Below are 18,772 nucleotides of genomic sequence, written 5' to 3' on the forward strand. Positions count from 1 at the left end.
TCAGATACATAGATTTTACAAGGGCATAAATGTGCACTGAATGGACCTTGAAACAATATCAAACAATGCACAAAATTATGACAGAAAAAAGCATTTAAAAGTGAGACACTAACCCGGTCTATCAGCAGTCTCACTATGTCACTGGTCAGAGATTCTCCCGGCAGTGGCCACTCCTCCACTCGCAACACTGGCACACTGTCAATCATGGGCATTGCATGCTTACTGCAAAAAACACATCAACACAACGATTTTATGCAGGGAGTTCAGGCTGAATTAATCAAATAAATACATCTAGAGTACAATTATAGCTTCTATAATTAACTAATCCTAAAAAAAAAAAAAGTGTCACTTCCAACATTCCAGCAAGGTCTACACTTTGTGTTTTATATACTGTATGCAATTTTACTTTTTTTTAATTATAGTAATTGTTTATTTTACTCATTGTATTTGGCTGGATCCTTCCTAATATATATATATATATATTTATTCTGTCTTGTTTCTAAATTAAAGATAAAAAGTATATTTACTAAAAAGAAAAAAAAAAATTATGAATCAAACTTGTTTTTTTTGCAGCAACTTAACATTGCAACCATTCACAAACATGTCTGTTGCTTGCTTAGTGTATAATTTATTCAAGATTTGAAAAAACACTGCATCAAGGGAAACAATCGACAGTTGTTCAATATTGTTCACAATTGTGCCGCCCAACAGTGAATTTCATTTTCATTTTTAAGACTTGTCCTTCATTGGCAAAGTTTTAAAATGCTGAAAGGTTTAAATCCATATCTTCTGAAGTGTTATGATTAAGTCCTTTTTATATATATATATATATATAAAAAAAAAAGAATTAAAAAAAAAAAAAAATCAATCTCAATTTTCACTTTCACATTTTGTTTCTGTTGATTTACATACTTTGTTCATATTTTTTACTTGGATAAAGTAAAAAAGGACTTAGACCTGGGTAGCTCAGCAAGTAAAGATGCCGACTACCACACCTGGAGTTGCAAGTTCGAATCCATGGCATGCTGAGAGACTCCAGTCAGGCTTCCTAAGCAACCAATTGGCCCAGTTGCTAGGGTGGGTAGAGTCATGTTGGGTTAACCTCCTTGTGGTTACAATAATGTAGGTCTTGCTCTTGGTGGGGCACGTGGCGAGTTGTGTGTGGATGCTGGGGAGATTAGCGTGAGCCCCCGCACGTGCTAGGTCTCCATGGTAACGCTCTCAAGCCACATAATAAAATGTGTGAATTAACGGTCTCAGACACGGAGGCAATTTAAATTAGTCCTCTGCAACCAGGATAGAGGCGAGTCACTACGCCACCATGGAAGACTTAGAGCGCATTGGGAATTGGGCATGCCAAATTGGGGAGATGCCGCCCCCCACAAAAAGGACATAAATATCAATCAGCTTCTCACTCACATCTATCATATTGCTTCAGAAGACATTTAAACACTGGAATCATATGGATTACTTATGTGATTTTCTGAGCTTCAAAATTTGGGTACCCATTCAATTGCATTGTGAGAACCTACAGAGCTTAATTATTCTACAACTCTTTGTATTCAGCAGAAGATAGTCATAGGATGGCATAAGGGTGAGTCAACTATGAAAGAATAAAAAAATCTTTGGGTGAACTATCACTTTAAAAGACAGCATTTCTGGAAGGTAATTTATAGCACTTTTCCACTGCACATTACGGTTCGACTCGCCTCAACTCTACTCACGTTACTTTTCTGAGCTTGCTTTTCCACTGCAGTTTAGTGCCACATCAACGTGGGTGTGATTATAGGCTGATCGTCATTGTTGTGCCGGCTCTACTGCCGTAACATCATCTTAAACATGACACAAACTGACCAAAACAATAACACAACTGTTAGCTACTAGCTCATTGTGCTGCATAAAGCAGTTGTTTCATGGTGATTTTTTTTTACACAAGTGTAACAGTTAAATTGGCCTGGTTGTTTTAGAAGCAAGCTTCCAGTAGCTGGTCAACTAAATAAAGTGAAGCTTTCAAGCAGAGTATAGAGTTAACATAACAAAACGTATAATCCTCCATCGTGGCCACTCCCTCCCATTGCTCGCCGGTTTAGATGGCGTCCTTTTGGTCAAACCACTTCCACTTTTCCTTGATGGTTCTATCATCACTTAAGTTTTTTTTTTTTTTTTTACTTTTCCCTACACTGTTGGTAGGTCCGCCGTGTGCGGCCAACAGCTGAGACACTTCCTGAGACTTCTTGTTAGCGATGAGCGAAACAATGAGGAACGTCTGCACCTCGTTTATTGACCACAGCGTGGTTTTGCCATTTTCTTTTTTCACAATTCAAAAGTCATGTGAACAAATGATACTGCTAACGTCACGTATTGGAAATCCAGTGACGCTGGTAGATGATTCTCCCTGACCAATCAATTATCTGCAGGATTTTGACGTCACATTTAGTATCGGTTCGGCTCGCTTGGAACCTCGACCGAGCTGGTACAAAAAAAATATAAAATAAAATCAGGTACTGTCCACAGTGGAAAAACCCAAAAAAGCGAGCAGAGTCAAGTTGAACTGTGCAGTGGAAAAGCCCCATAAAGGCCAACTTTAAAAGGAACCATAATATTATGTCTACTGATCTACAAAAAATTAAAGTGTGCTTCAGACATACCCAAGTAAACACTAAATTAGTAAAATGCTTATTTGTTATTGTATAAATATAATAAGATAAGAGTGAGAGCATTTTTCAATTATTTTACTTCATTCAGTTGCTCCGTCAGATGTCAATTTAATTCTTTAACCAACAGCGAACCTTGTGTACAAGATTGCAGGATATCTTTGGATGCAATTATATATCTATCCTTCCTTCCTTCAAAAAAACTGACCAAATGAAGGCATCTTAGTAGACAGGATGTTGCACAAACAATGGACTTCTACCTCCGGATACTGCCTAAAAAAGGCAGCATTTATTAGGTTTCGTACACATCCATCATCTCCACTAGAGAGTGCCTTCTACATTATGCACAGTGTGGATGCAATCAGCGATCACAGTTCATACCATATTCATTGGGGTTTTTATTACACCGCTCAGCATTTTTCAAAACCACAATACTACTAACAAACTCTCCCAGACTTCTTTTGAATAATTTAATGTCACCCACAGAGTCATAGCTGAAATATGTCTCTCCTGTTCTTAGCGGCCTGTCAACTTCTCATTGGTTCCTGAGAAATTACACTGTTGTCAGGGGCATCCAATAGCTCAAATTAACCTACATCTGCACACCAGTCTGATTTGAAAGGCCCGCCTACTACAGCTAGACTGTCTGACTTTCCTCTACTGATATCATTAAATATTCATGCTGACTCATTAAATGTTAACTATTTACTTGGAAATAGGCGGGCTGGGTTTAAACACCCCTTCCCTCTTTTGGGTACAATAGGCAATGGTGTGGTATGTCGCAATGTCATGGTAAGCAGTACCTGGATTGTGGGCGGACCAGGACAGCTCGGTAGAGTAAGCTGCAGGGCAGAGAGCGGGTCCGGCCAACAGAAAGGATGATGGGATGCAGAGCAGCCAGTACGTAGCCCTGGGTATAGTAGGACTTCAGAGCATGAGGCAGCTCACACAGTGAGGACAGATACAGCACTGTAGACCGACTGCCTGTGGAACACAGAGTAGAATGAAAAATTGCAATAAACATTACGACACTCTGTGAAGATGACAATGACAGAATAGCAAAGGCTATTTTAAAATTATGAAAACATGTCATCGTTTTTTTTTTAATACATTTTTAAAAGTTATCAAAAATCTGTTTTTTGCTTTGTCATTATGGAGGTATGGAAGGTAGATTTATGGGAAAAAATAAATAATTTAAATAATTTTAGCATAAGGTTGCAACATAAAAAGAATCAAGCAGTCTGAATACTTTACAGATTTGTACAATGCATTCAGACACTCACTTCTGGAAATTTCCTAATGCCAACCAATCAGGTTGAAGCTTGCAAATTGTATCAAGCTCCTACCCTTTTTGTGTACAATTGTGTCAAATGGTTCGTGAATGGTCCATCCAAGGTTAAAACTGCCACAGGTGACAGTAGTTATAAACATGACATATTCAAATTTGATTCTAAATGGTTGAACTTGTATGGGACATTTTTCTTTAAAATGTCTTGGTTCCAGTCACAACCTGTTTGATGTAGAAGATATAGGGCTTTAGTCTTGAAGCTTTAGTAACTAAAGCCCTATTCGGATGGGATTAGTTTTCTAAAGGACGTTTGAGTTTCAGTTATTATCACCTGATATCTGAAATGCACCAATTTGGACGGGACTAAAGATCTGAGTGTTTATTACAGATGTGGGAGTGTCTTTTATTTGTGGGTGTTACAGAAGGTTGAACATAATTTTGGTGAAAAAAAAACACGTGTCTTTTAAACTTTGTTTAAATTTAAAACTGCTTATTTAAAAAAACTTTTTTATTTAAAATAATTATTTCATTTATAGATTTAATTGTGGTTTATTAATTATACATATAAATCACTTGTTTTAAAAAGCCTATTAAAATAAAATACATGAGAAGTGTTGAAAAAAATCCAATATAAAAAAAAAGGACATTCGCGTTCGGACGGGATTAGATTTCTCAGAGGACCCTTGAGTTATCTGAAAAACAGTAGGTCATTTTTACATAGGTTGTATGAGAAAAACACACAAAGTATGTCAGTGAAATACAAATTTCCCTGACCTCCTCAGGGAACACTAGTCCTGTCCGAATAGGGTTTAAGACCCGCTTTGATAGTGTTCTTAGTTTGCTTCACTTCCTCCTGTTTGCAGTTTGGATCACCCTCCCTCCTCTCCCCCCAAACAAACTTCCTGTGTCCACAAAGAGCTGCTGTTCACTGTGACGTTGGCCCCGTGCCTCACACACTCACCAACACAACATTCCACACACACACACACACACACACACACACACACACACACACACACACACACACACACACACACACACACACACACACACACACACACACACACACACACACACACAGTCTCGAACCACTCGAATGGTATACAACTACAAAGAGGGCGAGTTTAACACTAGCCGAGCCTCACTTGGCTGTTGTAAACACAAACCGTTTTGGCAAGCTACCTATGAGATTCACAGTGCCAATGTCTGTACTGTGGCCAATGGAAAATCTTTGCCCGGTGAGTTTGCATCACACCTGAGATTGAGATGCGTCATGGAGACAACATCCCCAAGGGCCAAGGAGATTGGTGGCATACACAGAGACATGGACCCTAGAAGACCTGCAATTTGTCCCAAAACCTTCAACCTTCCCCCCTCGTACCCCCATTCCGTCCTACAGTCAGTTCAAACACAGAGGCCTCTGTTCTTGAGACAGAGAGAGCGACTGAGTTTATAAGAGTGAGAATCAAGAGACTGAATGAATTAAGAGTAGGGATAAGAAAAAAGATGGAGGTAACTGAGAAGGAAGATTTTGAAAGTGTGTAGGCTCTGGAGGGAAAATAGGAAACAGACAGAGTGGGAAATAGGAGGTACAAGGAATTTATGGTACATTTTATGACCCAGGGAGGGTTCAGAGAGAAAAACATCTTGTCTATGGAAGCAGACCTTTTGAGTGCAAAGAGAAATGTGCCAAATGATGACATTTTTAACAAATCAAATTCCACAATGAAAATAAAAATAACATGTAGGAACATTAAGCCTATTTTAAGGAGCATATTATTTTTATAATATAAAATGGAAAATTGCCATCATATAAATTGTCAAATAAACGTTCTCTCACTTTCAACTGCTTTTATTTTCAGCAATTTTAACAGGTGTCAATATTTGTATGAACATAAAAAAATGTCTCAGTTGAGACATAAATTGGATAAGTTTCACATATATGTGACTAATAGAATAATGTGTCCCTGAACAAAAGTAACAGTCAGTATCTGGTGTGGCCACCAGCTGTATTAAGTTCTGCAGTGCATTTCCTCCTCATGGACTACACCAGATTTGCCAGTTCTTGCTGCGAGATGTTTCCCCACTCTTCCACCAAGGCACTTGCAAGTTCCTGGACATTTCTTGGGGGAATGGCCCTACCCTTAACCCTCTGATCCAACAGGTCCCAGACGTGCTCAATGGGATTGAGATCCGGGCTCGTCACTGGCCATGGCAGAACACTGACATTCCTGTCTTGCAGGAAATCATGCACAGAACGAGCAGCATGGCTGTGGCATTGTCATGCTGGAGGGTCATGTCAAGATGAGCCTGTAGAAGGGTACCACATGAGGGAGGAGGATGTCTTCCCTGCAATGCACAGCATTGAGACTGCCAGCAATGACAAGCTCAGTCCAATGATGCACTCACCTCCAAATCGATCCCGATCCAGAGTACAGGCTTCAGTGTAACTCATTCCTTCAATGATAACAGAGTCCGACCATCACCCCTGGTGAGACAAAACCGTGACTCGTCAGTGAGGAGCACTTTTTGCCAGTCCTGTGAAGTTCCAGTGAAGGTGGATTTGTGCCCATAGGCGACATTGTTGCCGGTGATGTCTGGTAAGGACCTCCCTTACAACAGGCCTACACAAGCCCTCAGTCCAGCCTCTCTCAGCCTATTGCGGACAGTCTGAGCACTGATGGAGGGACTGATAAGCGTTCCTGGTGTAACTCGGGCAGTTGTTGTTGCCATAAAGTACCTGTCCCGCAGGTGCGATATTCGGATGTACAGATCATTTGCAGGTGTTGTTACACGTCTGCCACTGCGAGGACAGTTGTCCTTCCTGTCTCGCTGTAGCGCTGTCTTAGGCGTCTCAAAGTACGGACATTGCAAGGTATTGCCCTGGCCACATCTGCAGTCCTCATGCCTCTATGCAGCATGACTATGGCACATTCACGCAGATGAGCAGAGACCCTGGGCATCTTTCTTTTGGTGTTTTCAGAGTCAGTAGAAAGCCCTCTTTAGTGTCCTAAGTTTTTATAACTCTGACCTTAATTGCCTACATCTGTAAGCTAATAGTGTCTTAACGGTCGTTCCACAGGTGCATGTTCATTAATTGTTTATGGTTCATTGAACAAGCATGGAAAACTTTGTTTAAACACTTTACAATAAAGATCTGTAAAGTTATTTGGATTTTTATAAAATTCTCTTTAAAATACAATGTCCTGAAAGAGAGACGTTTATTTTTTGCGGAGTCTATTTGCTGCACAGAATTGTATTGATGCTGATGTTGAACAACTGTATGCTTAAAACATTTTTTTAAATACAATCATAGTGTGCAGCCAGAAATTGATATTTTTCACACATTACCATAATTCCAGTGGCCCTAAACATGGGCTTCATTTTCTTTATAGAAAATATTGCTTCCAATTCTTTTATTTTGGGGTGAAATATGATCCAGACATGTTTTAGTGAGATTCACCCATCAAAAATCACAAGGTTGAGTAAACCTGATTGGTCGATCAAGATTAAACTATTTTACCTGGAGTGGCAGATTCCTGGCATTTTTCCTGAAAATGTAATGTGTAAATCACTTTAATCCACATAAACCTACCAACACACCAGAATGAGATTAACAGGGAATGAGATTATACCACACTCAACATAACCCACATGGAGTTACTGGATTATTCAATAGACAAGGTCTACTGACCCAATGTAAGCACCCTGGTTTATTGAATAGCTCCCAACTGGAACAGAATACAGTCAAGTTTCATGGCATCAATCATCAGACTAGACAAAACATCTTTTACTTTCCACAGAGGAAAGATAGTCACACAGTGGCAAGAAAAAGTATGCGAACACTTTGGAATTACCTGCATTTATGAATAAATTTGTCTTAAATCTGGTTTAATCTTCATCTGTTACTATAATGAACAAACAATCTGTTTTAAATGACGACACATTTATATTGTTCTTTAATATATTGAATATATCATTCAAACATTAAAAGTGTATCCCCCTAGGCTAGAATCAGGAATTGGTAAACCTGGCATCTCATTAATGAAACAAGATTTAAGGTGTGGTTTAGAGCTACTCTGACTTCTAAAAAGCTCTCAAACATTGAGTTTGCAGATCTCTTCCGATCGGATTCCGATACTGAAAATCTCAGTATCAGCCGATACTGATCACGATCCGATACCAGTAGTTCAACAATCAGTTTAGAATATCCTTACAATATTGTGTGGAACTAACTGGGTGTGCTCTTTAATATGTAAAAGAAACATAAACCTCGAACTGCCCATTTTTTCAATATAAATGTACAGCTTATTAAGAAACACTTTATTAACTAGTATACTGGATAATGTAGCAGCAAAATTTACAGTAATTCCAGTATAAGTCATCAGTGGAAAAGCAGTTTTTTTTTTTTTTTTGCTAAATGTTTTCAACTTGTATCTGGAATTTAAAGGATTCAGATCTTTTTTGTTCAATTCAGTTGTAAGATATCAGCTCACTATTCATTTACACGGTTATTTTTTGGAACCCACTGAACTTAAACATTATAATTTGTAAACAAATAATATATTATAATAGTAATATATCTCAATTGTGCACCTTTAACTTTTAAACCCTAACACTTATTTTGCCATTCTGAACTATCCAGGAAGTCCTGCAAGTGTGTCTGATTGTAGGCAAGTTCACAGTAATTTAATTCGCTTCTTATTCAAATTCTGGCAAAAAAAAGAAAGAAAAAGCATATTATAAGTGAACCGAACTTTTGAGCATCTACTTCTGAGATGTTGTTCGCGAGTAGCTCTCAAATATTGCGTCATTCAATAACACGCTGGATCACTCATGTATATATAAATCCACCTTTTAGTGGCCCGGTAAGAGACCAGACCCTAACCCAAAAGAGATCCTGTGGAATGACCTCAAGAGAGCCGTTCACACCAGACATCCTAATAATATGGCCGAGCTTAAGCAGCTCTGAGGAAGAGTGATCCAAAATGTCTTCTGAAAGTTGTGCAGGTCTAATCCACAGCTACCAGAAACATTTGGTTAAGGTTACAGCTGCCAGAGGAGGATCAGCCAATTTATTTATTTTTAAAAAGGGTTCACTTACTTTTCCACAGGACTGTGAATGTTTAAAAGGGATGTGTTCAATAAAGACATAAGATCATAATTGTTTGTTTGTTGTTAGCTAAAGCACATTGTGGTTTGTCTATAGTTGTGACTTTAAGATTAGATCACATTTTATCACCAAATGATGCAGAAAACCAGCTAATTCAAAAGGGTTCACATACATTTCTTGCCACTGTATATGTTTAACCATGAGTTAGTCCCTTAACAGACATGGCCATTGGTAAATGCCACTCTCAAATGCTGATCTAAGGTCAGCTGGAGCCATTAATGAAGCCAATCCCTGTTTTTCGACCCAACAGCAGTGACACTGATCCAAGGCAGAGATTAAGGCCACTCTTTGTAAATCTGCAGCACAGGAACATCTGGCATTCTACAACCAAATGGCCAAATTAAGCATCAAGCCGTCTTTGCATCCATAGGCTCAGTCATTTATATATAGTTAGAGATTGCAGTTCAGATATAGATTTATGACTTGCTTGTCTGTCTCTTTAGGATCTTAGGGTCAACATAGGTTCATATATAAAATAAAAACGATTCATGTTTTTTCATTCATATGGCATATAGAGAGTATCCAAGACAGCCACACACCTTGAACACACCCAATCTTTGATCTTCTCAACACCCAAGTTATGAACATTCTAAACTTGCATTGCAAACTTCTTGTGGTTTCGTCAAACAAACTTGTCTGTTCTACATTTGAGCCCAAGAAACAAGTTACCGGTAAGTGCCTGTCCCAACATGAGATGCAAGACAAAACAGGACAAGCTGGGATCTACTTAAATGTAAAATTTCAGTTGGGCTTACACGCATTGTCAATTCTTTGATAACTACACCTAGCGATAATGTCTATGTACACAATACACACACACACACACACACACACACACACACTTTGGCAAATTTAACTGAACACCCCCCCCCCTCTAAAATGTTAAAGAAAACCTTGTAGTGTTTCAAACATGCATCATACTACTTTAGAAACAGGTACATTACATGTCATGCAGTGGTTTCCACACATGTGGCTGCAAAGGAGAACCCAAATGCAAAGTCCAAAGGTATGGGCCACATCATCTCATATCTCACTCATAGACATAAAGCAGAAGTGGAGTTTCCACAGGTTCTTTTTTATATGCAGAAACAGCAACAAGCAATGCAGCATGTGACATGGTGCACATATGTCTAAATAATTTGAACGCTCCCTTTAGCCATGTCAGAATCAGTCGCTTTAGGAATCTGTACAGCAGGTGTGCTCACGAATTAAAGGCTGGAACAAGGGGTAAACTGACAAGGCAATTGACTTCTACCTCCACGCCTCCAGTGTTTTTGTTCAAGGGAAAAAGTACAGTACTGACTGAAGCCATCCAAAAAATGTTTTGTCTCTTACTAAGGTGTGGAGCTTGTATAATCCATGATGATGGATTCCAAGTTGGTTGAAAGTTTTGGAAGATTAACTACATCCAAATGCATGGGCAGGTGGATACACACAAACTGTAAAATTGCTTTGCATTCCAAAACCCTACCTGCATACTCCACATATCTACACTAATATTGTATCATTGCAAAGTCCAGCTTTTGACAGAAAAAACCCTCAGTCCTCTGTAGCTTATAAAATGTGTTCTCTGTTAAAGAGTGAACACCAACTATTGGCATATATTGGAAGTTTTTATGCCCTTGTATACACATTTGGCTTTCTGTGATGAAACGTTGTTGCAAATTCTTTCGATTTAAAATTTTTCATAAAGACTAACATTAGCTAGCTGACAAACAGACAAGATTTTATCGAAATTGAGAGAATTACTTTTGAGTCTTGGAAGCATCAGTAAGAATAGGTTGAAAATTATAAACCGTGGATATATATACACTGGTCTACCTGTTTCCCCCAGCATCTTCACAAGGTCTTTTGTTGTTTTATGATTGATTTGCAGTTATCACACCAAACTACGTTCATCTCTAGGAGGAAGAATGTCTCCTTCCAGAACGGTATGATGGCTGCATGGTCTGATGATATACTTGTGTACTATTGTTTGTACAGATGAATGTGGTACCTTCAGGCATTTGGAAATTGCTTCCAATGATGAACCAGACTTGTGGAGGTCCACAATTTTTTTCTGAGTTCTTGGCTGATTTTCCCATGATGTCAAGCAAAGAGGCAGAAGAGTTTGAAGCATCAGTCCTTAAAATACATCCACTGGTACACCTCCAATTCAGTACACCTCCTATCAGAAGCAAATTGACTAATTGTCTAAAGCAGTGTTACCCAAACTGGGGGATGCGTACCCCTGGGGGTACGTGAGGTGACTATGGAGGTATGCGAATAACATTCTGAGATTTACAGTTCTTTCCATTTCATCACAGTCTAAAAAAAACATTCAAATCCAGTTCATGTATTTCTCACTGGCAAAAATTATTTTGTGTGCCCTCTATTGTAGAAACACCAAAATGGTTGTGTCATAAAGGTCAGAAAAATATTTTTGCAGCTCAAAACGTAATTTGTATTTCGGGTTAGATGCATAGGGAGTTTTGATTCTGATGGTAAGTTCAAAAGTTGATGACCGGTGTCAGACATTTAGCAGCACAGAGTAAATTTCCATATTCACACGCAGTAGTTTTCAATCACATTTGCTCGTACGGCAGAGACCCGTTTTTACATTGTTGTATGACGTTTTTTCAACAAATGAGCTCAACCTTGCTAACAGTGTCAAAGGTGACATAAAAACCTTGAGCTGACTGCGCAATTGCACAGATACTTGCCCGCAATACTCGAATTGGGCTGGCAATGCCGTACCTGCAATGATGCACAATTCCATGCACAGAACCGAAAGCCATTCTTGCATACGCAACACGACAAGGGGGGAGTTTTCAAATTATGCAGTTATATCATATCTAGCATTCCCATCTCAATCAGTAAGCCATTTATTCAGTAGGTATATGATTAATATAACATGTAAAAATATAACGTTTAATGTAAGGGAGTTGTTTTACAAACGATAATGGTGTTAAACTGACATATTTTCAAACGACCTTGTGTGAATTGCATCTATGCGTTAGATAGGGGGTACGTGAAAGGATGTTGAATGTTTGAAGGGATACGTCGCTGTAAATAGTTTGGGAACCACTGGTCTAAAGGCTTGACATCATTTTCAGGAATTTTCCAAGCTGCTTAAAGGCACAGTTAACTTAGTGAATGTAAACTTCTGATCCACTGGAATTGTGACAGTCAATTAAAAGTGAAACAATCAGTCTGTAAACAATTGTTGGAAAAATTACTCATGTCATGCACAAAGTAGATGTCCTAAACAACTTTTTTGCTAATATTAAATGTGGCGTGCTGAAAAAAAATGAGTTAATAACTTAATCCAAAGTGTATGTAAATTTCTGACTTCTACTGTATATGGTAAAATCTTATTTTTTTTACAATTTTGTTTGTTAAATAAATAAGTTTACAAAACAATGGCTATTTCTTAAAAATAAATAAATCCACTACAAACTGTTTCTCTAAAATTGTAATCAGATTATTTTACCATTACTTTATTGAAAAAGTAAATCATACTACTAATTACAATTAAAGTTACTTTCTAAAACACTTTTCAACTCAACGAACTCAAAATAGCATCTATATTACTTAGTTAATTGTAACACACAACTAACACATTTCATTTCTCCTTCTCAATGACTCATTATGGTGCCATAATTCATGTATTCCAAATAATATATCAGAAATAAGCATAACCCTATAATATACATAAAATGATTATATTAATTGAAATTCAGTAAATAACCTGATTACAAGAATTTAAAATGTGATGCATTACACTACTTTGATAAAATTAGATTACAGTTACTAATTACTTTGTATTTGATTACACCCAACACTAATTATGCACATATAACAATATTGCCAAAAATAAAAATGTATAATATTTTTGTGGTGGATCCAGTGAAAATGTTGGCAGGGCAAGTAAAATCCTCAGAAATTACCCAACCATGCCAACAGGAAAAAAACAAACAAACAAACACTTCCACCATAAGATTCATACAGAAACATAATGTTTTTAATTATTTTTGTGAATTCGCAGTGAACACTGTGTATTAGTTTAATTTCAACAATTTTGAATCATCATTATATATCAGCTACCTTGCTCTCTAGAGGTCAACATCTGCCATTGACAAACCCATATCGATCGACCACTACACTACATTCAAAATAAGTCGTATCTGGGCCGCACGGGTCACTATACATTGCATCCGGAAAGCATTCAGACCCCTCCAATTTTTTTCACATTTTGTTATGTTGCGTTATACTAATATGCTTTAAAACTAATTTTTTCCCCCACATCAATCAACTTTTCATAACCTATAATGACAAAGAAAAAAACATATTTTTGATATCTTGGCAAATGTATTAAAAAAAACAACAACAACAAAAAACTGATGAGGCCTGGGTAGCTCAGAGAGTATTGATGCGGACTACCACCCCTCGAGTCGCAAGTTCGAATCCAGGGTGTGCTGAGTGACTCCAGTAAGGTCTCCCAAGCAACCAAATTGACTCGGTTGCTAGTGAGGGTAGTGTCACATGGACTGTGGTTGCTATTAGGAGTTCTCGTTCTCAATGGGGCATGTGGCAAGTTGCGAGTGGATCGAGGAGAGTAGCAGGGGACTCCCATACTGCAAGTCTCTGCAGTGTCATGAACAGCGACCCGCATGATAAGATGCGTGGATTGACAGTCTCAGAAGCGAAGGCAACTGAGACTTGTCCTCCACCACCTGGATTGAGGGGAGTAACCAAGCCACCACAAGGACCTACTAAGAAGTGGGAATTGGGCAGAAAAGGGGATACAAATTTAAAAGCAATAAAAAGGAAAAACTTAAATATCCCATTGACATAAGTATTCAGACCCTGAACTCAGTACTTAGTTGAAGCACCTTTGGCAACAATTACACTCTCAAGTCTTTTTGGGTATGTTGTGACAAGCTTTGCACACCTAAATTTGGGGATCTGTCAGGTTGGATGGGGACCGTCGGTGGACAGCAATTTTCAGGTCTCTCCATAGATTGCCGATTGGGTTCAAGTCCAGGCTCTGGCTGGGCCAATTAAGTACATTCACAAGGTTGTCCCTAAGCCACGCTTGCCTTGTCTTGTCTGTGTGCTTGGGGTCATTGTCCTATTGGAAGATGAACCTTTGGCCCAGTCCGAGGTCCTGTGCAATCTGGACCAGCTGTGAAAACTTTTATAGACAGGTGTGTACCTTTCCAAATCAACTGAATTTGCCACCGGTGGACTCCAATCAAAGAGTAAAAACATCTCAAAGATGATCCAGAAAATTCAGATGGATCTGAGCTAAATTTCAAGTATCATAGCAAAGGGTCTGTATAATTGTCAATGTGATATTTCAGTTTTTTTCTTTTTAATACATTTGCAAAGTTATCAAAAATCTGGGTTTTGCTTTGTCATTATGGGGTATGGATTGTAAATTGAGGTGAAATCAAAATTAAACCATTTTAGCATAAGGCAGCAACATTACAAAACGTGAAGAAAAACAAAAAAAAAAAACAAGGGGTCTGAACACTTTCGGCATGCACTGTACATATTCATCTTGACTATCACTTTTAATTTTCGAAGATTGGAAACTGTTGCACAGAGGGGATGTGGGTGAATGTCATTTCGTGGAGCAGACGCGGGGGTGCGGTTTTTATCCCGTGCTTCTGCCAGTCTTTGACACCATCCACCAGTTAATGGAGAGGGAAAACCTTCTTGACCCATTTCCACACGTGAAGCTCCTGTGCTGTTGCTGGGTAAAATGCTTTAACAATCTCATTCACCCCACACATGCCAGACTGTGCCACAAGCTTGCAATATGACACAATCCCAAAACCTCCTGATCTGCCTTCTAAGAAAGCATTTTAGGCATCATAGGCACGTGCAGCTTTTTTGGGCATCATGGGGCAATTCCAGCCAATTTGCGGTCTTGGTAGGCAGCTCTCTATGTGTTTGAGACACAGCCTATGGACAAAGCGCATTCATGAAATACAGGACGGAAGCCAAAACTAGTCGCAGACTGAATTCAACTACCATGCCGAATTAACCAATTCATTTCTTTATTCTCGTTAACCTTAAAATGAATATTCCGGGCTCAATACAAGAGAAGCTCAATCGACAGGATTTGAGGCATAATGTTGATTACCACAAAAATAAATTTCGACTGGTCCCTCCTTTTCTTTAAAAAAAAAAAAAAAAAAAAAAAAAAAAAGCTAACATTTAAGTAACCGTGACACTTACAATGGAAGCACCAACATTAATTAATCGGTTAAAACTCATGTATTATTTGAACTGTAAAGTTGTTTAAATCGTCATTACATCATCATGGCAACGAAGTTGTAAAATTGGCTATAACTTTACACAGAAAAGGTTAGTAAGCGATTTTATCAGAAAAATTATGTTAACACACATATTGTTTATGTCTTGCTATACTTTTGAAACAGTGAGTCTTTCGTCGTTTGCAGATTGGCCCAATTTGTAAGAGTAACCAAGATTTCTTATTTAAATAATTCGGGCAAGTCGAAATATTTATTACCACTAAAAGTAATTATGACAAAAATGCTGTCGATTGAGCTTAACCCGGGATATTCCTTTAAAAATAAGGTTCCTCCAAAATGCTCCAGTTACAAATATTGATCACCTTAAAACTTTGTAAAATGCAGGCAAAATCGTTCAGTAACCTGGTTCATGACAGCGTTATAGTTTTTATGTAACGATAACTAGTAACTATGGTAGATTACTGGAAACTAGGTTACTATGGTACATTTTGTAATGGAAGCTCCACATTATAGCAAAACTTTTATTGTCTGCACTGATCTGTACCTTCCAAACTGAAGTCCAGTAGCACATACTCGTATACGGAGTCTGTTTTGGTCTCGACCTGTGGTCTCTTTAAAGTAGAGTAAATTTTCCCCGGGCTGCTGTCCTCCGGGTCCTCCAGTTTCCGTAGTCCGCATCCCATAATAGTGAGTACACGCAAGGCCACACACAGAGAGGATTCCCATTCCAGTGTTCAGTTGGATTGCTCCATATTCCAACAGCTTAATCGTTTGGGAGTGGCACCAGAATGAGGATGATGTGACTGTGTCCGATCCCCTTTAGGAAAACAGCTTAAGCCTAAATAAGCATGGAACGATCACACAGTCCAGCTGCGAGGAGTTTATGAGACTGAAAGAACATAAATCTTCCAAAGTTATTAATTCTTAAGTAAATAAACCAATAAAGGTTTCATAAAAATCTCTGAGAAATTATAATTTTATTCAGTTTCGCCAAGTGGCCGCAAAATTATAAAGCAAAAGTTGTCGTGGGCTTGCAGCGTGTTAAATGTAACGAGTGGGCGTGACGAGGATCTAGGGGGCGGTGGGGAGTGGCTTGCATATTAATGAGGGGAAGGGGTGGGCACAGGGATTCAATTGTTAGGGTTCAACCTCTCACCAATTCAAATTTAACCCCTGGGTGGGCATAAATGTACAGCATAAGACTGTTGTGGTGTTGTAAAGTTTCTCTAAAATCAATATGAAAAAAATAAAATAAATAAATACAAATAATTAGTCTTAAAAAACGTAAAAAGTTTATTTGAGTTTTCTTTATTTAAGAAAATTTAAATAAAGATAGTCTGACTATCTAATCCAATCTAACTAATGTAGCTTCCCACAAGGCCCATACATTGTAAAAAACAACAACAAAAAAAAAAAAACATGAAACCTATGCAAAACATCTCATTGAACTGACACAATAGAATTCTAACTGGAGATCACTTTGTTAGGCATTTGTGGCTTTGACAGAGTATTTTGTTAAAATTTATTTATTAAAGTTGAAGTAATTCCAGCAACACCACCAAATTTAATATAAAAAATAAACAATGTTTTCAAAACAGCTGTCAGAATACACCCCTCATCTGCTATTTTTCAAACAGCCAGATATTCTTGCCCCCAATTCACACCATTAGTTCAGTAGTGTTGTTGTGGTGGGTCTAAACTTTTCACTCAAAACAAACACAGGAATATTTATAGTTCAACACAGACACAGTGTTGAAGGTTTTTGAGGAAGTTCATATAAATGGCTTACCTATATTTGTCTCCTCATTTTAAACTATTTATTTTAGCCTGGTTATTATACACTTTTTTGCACAGTCCATGATTATGATGACCATAATTTTTTCTTTCTTCATTCAGGACTCATATTAATAATCTTAAAACACAATAACTGGCACAGAATTCCTGTCTCCTTTTCTGTGTCTGTTTTGCACTGAATTCAGCAATGAATCAAAGATAGACATTTAGGCCACTTTCTGGCACTTTGACAATGTAAAACAGGGATGGAAATACTATAAAGTGACTTGAAACCACTTTAAGTGAAGACTGATGCACTTGAAACATCTGTTCAAACTAAGCGGTAAGCTAAGTTCGTTTACCACAGAAAACCATGAGGGAAAATTATATGTATGCTGTGAGTAAGAATATATTTTTTAAAGAGCAATGTTTTTAAATATTTAATTTACTAACCACTTGTTCATCTGTTATACCTCCCTAGTCCCTAAGACCAGCAGCACAGTAAGTAATCAGTCATAGATTTCTTTTAAAGTACCATCCCATTTTTATGTTCATGGCTTTAATAATTCTGTTTGTTTGATGGCAAATATTTGAATCAAGAGACTTTAGGGATCTTGTGTAATACGTGGGCCATTCTGTGTGCTGGTAGGAGTAATAAAATGTTGAGGGGGTATTTACAGCACTGATAGCTGCAACAACATCTGGATCTTGTTTGTGTGTGTTATAAGTAGCACATGATGGGAGCACAAGCACATTCACCTAAAAAAAACTAAGACATATTTACCTGAGAGATCATGGTAGCTTTCTGAGAAGGTAAAAAACAGTGCTCCCAACTTGATTCTTATCTTCAGTCTAACTTAAACGATAAGAGCATTTTGTTACAGAACAGAACAAAAGAGAGTGAGAGAGAGAGAGAGAGAGAGAGAGAAGGAAGGAATGAGGCCTCTAAACGGGGGGAGCAGATGAAAGCTCAGAGTCACAACTCAAATCCCTATTGTTTTTATTATGTGCCTATTTTTACACTGCTGTGTGAGTCAGACTCAGCAAGGCCAAAGCGAAAAAACATTAAACTACCAAACAATCTTGCTACTGTTACCACCTGTCAAACTTACAGCTGAAAACAATGCCCACCTACTGGCTATCACACCACGCTAAACAAAAATAATCAAAATTTATTTTGAAAGTAGCTAGTTTTAATGGCTTTGTGTGTTGCTTTATTATGTTGGTACTTGCCTTATACAGCACAATAGTTATGATTATGGATTAGTTTCCATAGTATTCGGAATTGATCCATCAAAAAACATCTTTGTGTCAACAACCCTGTAATTCTATTTAGATTATGCAGCCGTGGTTTCCTTGCAATACAACCGGCAACTAATGCACTGAAGGATTAAGTGTTTAAGAGAAAGAGTTCAGGAAAATAGGATGAAGAGTTTTTGTTAATCTTTCATAGAAATTAACATCCTATCAGGACCTCTTACTGTATGCTGTCTGTTTCGGATGGGATGTATTTGCAAACTTTATTCATCATGCAAGTCTCAATCTAGACAGTCTGGCTGCCCATGTGCCTCTTAGTCCAATGTTCAGAAATAACTTGACGAATAAACCAAGTCTGGGT

General features: G+C 38.0%; 1 protein-coding gene across 1 annotated transcript in view; it reads right to left on the reverse strand.

The window, feature by feature from the left end:
* Positions 1 to 16,401, reverse strand: part of LOC127654827 (raftlin-2-like) — a 33,468-nt gene extending 17,067 nt beyond the window's left edge. Inside the window, exons 1-3 of the mRNA XM_052142286.1 lie at positions 15,926 to 16,401; positions 3,458 to 3,638; positions 114 to 222 (exon numbers count right to left, since the gene is read on the reverse strand). Coding sequence (XP_051998246.1) covers positions 114 to 222; positions 3,458 to 3,638; positions 15,926 to 16,064 — 429 coding nt within the window. The 5' untranslated portion in view covers positions 16,065 to 16,401. The remainder of the gene's footprint in view (positions 1 to 113; positions 223 to 3,457; positions 3,639 to 15,925) is intronic.
* Between the last annotated feature and the right edge of the window lie 2,371 nt (positions 16,402 to 18,772).

This window comes from Xyrauchen texanus, chromosome 14 (assembly GCF_025860055.1).
Source record: "Xyrauchen texanus isolate HMW12.3.18 chromosome 14, RBS_HiC_50CHRs, whole genome shotgun sequence".
NCBI lineage: Eukaryota > Metazoa > Chordata > Actinopteri > Cypriniformes > Catostomidae > Xyrauchen > Xyrauchen texanus.